The following is a 3550-nucleotide window of genomic DNA, read 5'->3' as shown; positions in this document are numbered from 1 at the left end:
TCTCGTTGCGATACTTTTATTCGCGCGTTTGTCACCCGCAACAAATTCACCATTAAACATTGTGTTTATTTTTACATTGTCATGTCGTTGCATGACGTTCCGCACATGAATGAGTACAATGTCTCTCGCATCTTTGAAAAATTGATGAGGGTCGATGTGTTTGGAATTTATTACCACACCGGTCAGTATACGACTTTCAAAAGCCGTATCTATCTCGCGCCATCTGAGTCCTGTCTCACTCGCACTGTATCCTGCACCCACATGCACAAAACGTTGACGTACCGAGTCTTTCAGACCTCCGAGTCGTGCGATACAGGCGACCAACGACTGTTTGAGACCGATCGATAATCGTGGCCGTTTAATTCGGCTTTGTTCTTCCAACGATTCGATAAACTCGTCGCATCGTTGCTCCCACGCGGCAAAGTCTTCCCTCGAATTTAAAAGGGTGGATTGGTCCAACAACTCTTGCTCCATGTTCCTCTTTCTGACACAATTTGTTGCACTCGCGACTTCCAGTCCTCGACTACTAAGCGTATCACCCAGATTCATCAATTTATATTCTACTAATGATGCATCGTTTGTTTTTTTATCATATCTAATTTTATCTCAGCATCCGTACATTTACGCCTTCCGAAAAATCTACGATTTGCAGTTTTGCACGTGTGCGATGAAATCATTGCGAGACACGTATGTTCATGAAAACGATATCGCGCCATTGACTTTCGGTGATTTGATCTGTATCAATGCAGCAGCCGTACATCGGCGCTATTTGCAAAATTTGCAGTTTTGCACGTGTCCGATGAAATCATCGCGAGACATGTATGTTCTTGAAAACAATAACGCCCCATTGACTTATGTAAAATTGCAGAATTTGCAGTTTTGCACGTGTTCGATAAAATCATCGCGAGACACGTCGCGACATGTTCTTGAAAACAATATCGCGCAATTGACTTATGCGAAATTGCAAAATTTGCAGTTTTGCACGTGTTCGGTGAAATCATTGCGAGACACGTATGCTTTTGAAAATAAATCATATTTGATGCTATTGCCCGATGAGGTGATCTCATCACGAATGTTCTTGACAAAGATATCTTATTTAACATATATGTGGTGGTGGTCACCATGCAGCAGCAGCCGTACAATGGCGCTATTTGCAAGATTCGCATTTTTGTACGTATAAATAGTCTACGAGGATTCTAGAGCGCAGTCAAGAGTTTGATACGGTTCGAGTACGTCGCAAACAGCCTCCAGTTACGATGTACACTCATGGTGCGAACTACTACGTTCCGATTCAGGATGAAACGTGCGAGAAACAGCACAATGAGTAAGTACCGCTAATTTTCGTATATGCTTGTGCAAAAAAAAAACTTTTATAAACATAATTGTATTTTTTCAGTTTTGATAAACCCCGCTACACGCCTCGTATTTTGGGAAGGAGATTTGCCTTGACATCGACAGCGTATAAATTTTTGGATGTCGGAATCAACGCGGGACCTATGTCCTCTGTGGATATACATATTGGTGATAACCGAGGCAATCGGATAATTCTGCCTCATGCAACGTGGGTGACATTCATCGAAAAACGTGCAGATATTCAGCGACTCGTGCAGTCATCGGCGCCATCATCGCTGGCGTTTCGAGATCTGGAACTCGTTAAAATACGTGACGCAGATATTGTAAAGTTGACATCGTGCGACACCAGCCTGTACATGAAACCGTCAACCGTACTCTTCCTGTTCGAACTAGAACATTGCGTCGAAAATGTATATTTTCAACTATGTCAAAATGTTCACGGCGTAAGTAAAAAATTTAAACAATTTGTAACAATTTTACGTCAAAATTGTATTACCGATAAATGTAATGCAGTTAGAAGCTTGCATGAAGTTTATGATAAAAATTCGCTAATAGATTGCGAACTGTTGGCGTATGCTGCCGATACTATTGTGTATAATGCGCTACATGATAAATAAATGCATATAATATGGTTAAAAAAAATTTTAATTATTTTTCCTTTTCATTTACCGTTCATCTCATTCCCTATCATTAGAATTAAGCTGTCTTCGTTTATCGTTTACTTAAATGTAATATTAAAAATTAAATATATATATTAAGATCTAAACTATTAAATATCGTCGGCGAAGAAAAGATATGCGGTCGTGGGCGAGAACGCGAACGGGGCCGGGAGCGAAAGAGACCGCGAACGGGGGAGAGGGATCGCGCGCGACCGTGAAGACGCGCGCGAACGGGGGACGGGGGCGCGAGAGAACATCTACGAGGGGGAGATAACGCGAGCGGGAGCGTGCCGTGTGACGTCACGCGGACCGACGCGGCCGTTGCACGCGGACTCCGCGGCGCGGCGAAAACGCGGTCGCCCCTCCCCGCGGCGCGGCGAAAAGGCGAACGAGGGTCCCCTCACCCCGCGGACCCCTCTCCCGCGGCGCCCGAAAACGCGAACGCGGGTCCCCTCACCCCGCGGACCCCTCTCCCGCGGCGCCCGAAAACGCGGTTCCCCCCTCCCCCGCCCGCGGCGCCCGAAAACGCGGTTCCCCCTCCCCCGCCCGCGGCGCCCGAAAACGCGGTTCCCCCCTCCCCCGCCCGCGGCGCGGCAAACAACGCGGTTCCCCCCCTCCCCCTCCTCGCGGCGCCCGAAAACGCGGTACCCCCCCCCCCCCGCGGTATACCCCCCGCCCCTCACCCCCCCTCGCCCACATTTCATTTAGAACCCGCCTAGCTTACCTACTAAAATGAGTCCTGATGACCATCAATGGTGAATTCAAAGAAGGAAAAAATTCATAAGTCGCAAACTGTGGAATTTACAATATTTTATGAGGGTTTTGAGACCCACTTTTTTGTCAGTCAATTATGCTAATAGTCATAGAATATATCAAAGAATTATGGTGCAAAATGACTGACATACCAAAATGACTTGAAAAAAATGACATTTTTGGGCGGCCCTACATCCACAAGCGACCCACTTTTTTGTCAGTCAATTTGCAAATAGTCATAGAATATATCAAAGAATTATGGTGCAAAATGACTGACATACCAAAATGACTTGAAAAAAATTTTTTTTTTGCACAAGTGAGTGGCTATACCACCCAAAGCAATCCACTTTTTTGTCAGTCCCCGAAGCTTTGATCATTGAATAACATTCTGAATCACCACAAAAAGTTTCATAAGTACCGAAATAAACACGAAAAAATGGAGCTACTATGAAGCCGAATTGATTTTCCGGAAGTATATTATTTTTAGCGCATTCAACTAATAATGCGTCATTTATTACCATTTCAAATATTTTACTAATGTTTGGTAGCAAGCTGATGGGTCTATAATTTGTTGGATTCGCGTCGTCTTTATCTTTTTTTAATATAGGGACTACTGCTGCTTTTTTCCAGTGCGTTGGGTAGTGTCTGTGGTTCAGTAGGTTATTAAAGAGTATTGCGTAAATTTGGATCATGGGTGGTGGTATCTGTTTCAGGACTACATTGGGGATACCATATATACCTGATGACTTTTTATTATTAAGGTTTTTGAATTTCTTTTTCAAGCA

General features: G+C 44.3%; 1 protein-coding gene across 1 annotated transcript; it reads left to right on the top strand.

Moving 5' to 3' along the window:
• The first annotated feature begins 284 nt into the window (after positions 1-284).
• LOC139781793 (uncharacterized) lies at positions 285-2090 on the top strand. Its single transcript, XM_071720690.1, has 2 exons — positions 285-1324; positions 1397-2090. Exons 1-2 carry the CDS (start codon positions 1257-1259, stop codon positions 1968-1970), a joined length of 642 nt encoding a protein of 213 aa, XP_071576791.1. The 5' UTR covers positions 285-1256; the 3' UTR covers positions 1971-2090.
• The last annotated feature ends 1460 nt before the right edge of the window (positions 2091-3550 follow it).

This window comes from Temnothorax nylanderi, unplaced genomic scaffold, assembly GCF_030848795.1.
Source record: "Temnothorax nylanderi isolate EJ_2023f unplaced genomic scaffold, tnyl_v1.0 TNYL_tig0363_pilon, whole genome shotgun sequence".
In the NCBI taxonomy this organism is placed as follows: domain Eukaryota; kingdom Metazoa; phylum Arthropoda; class Insecta; order Hymenoptera; family Formicidae; genus Temnothorax; species Temnothorax nylanderi.
The sequence above is the reverse complement of the archived record's forward strand: the minus strand, read 5'-3'. Positions and strand labels throughout refer to the sequence as shown.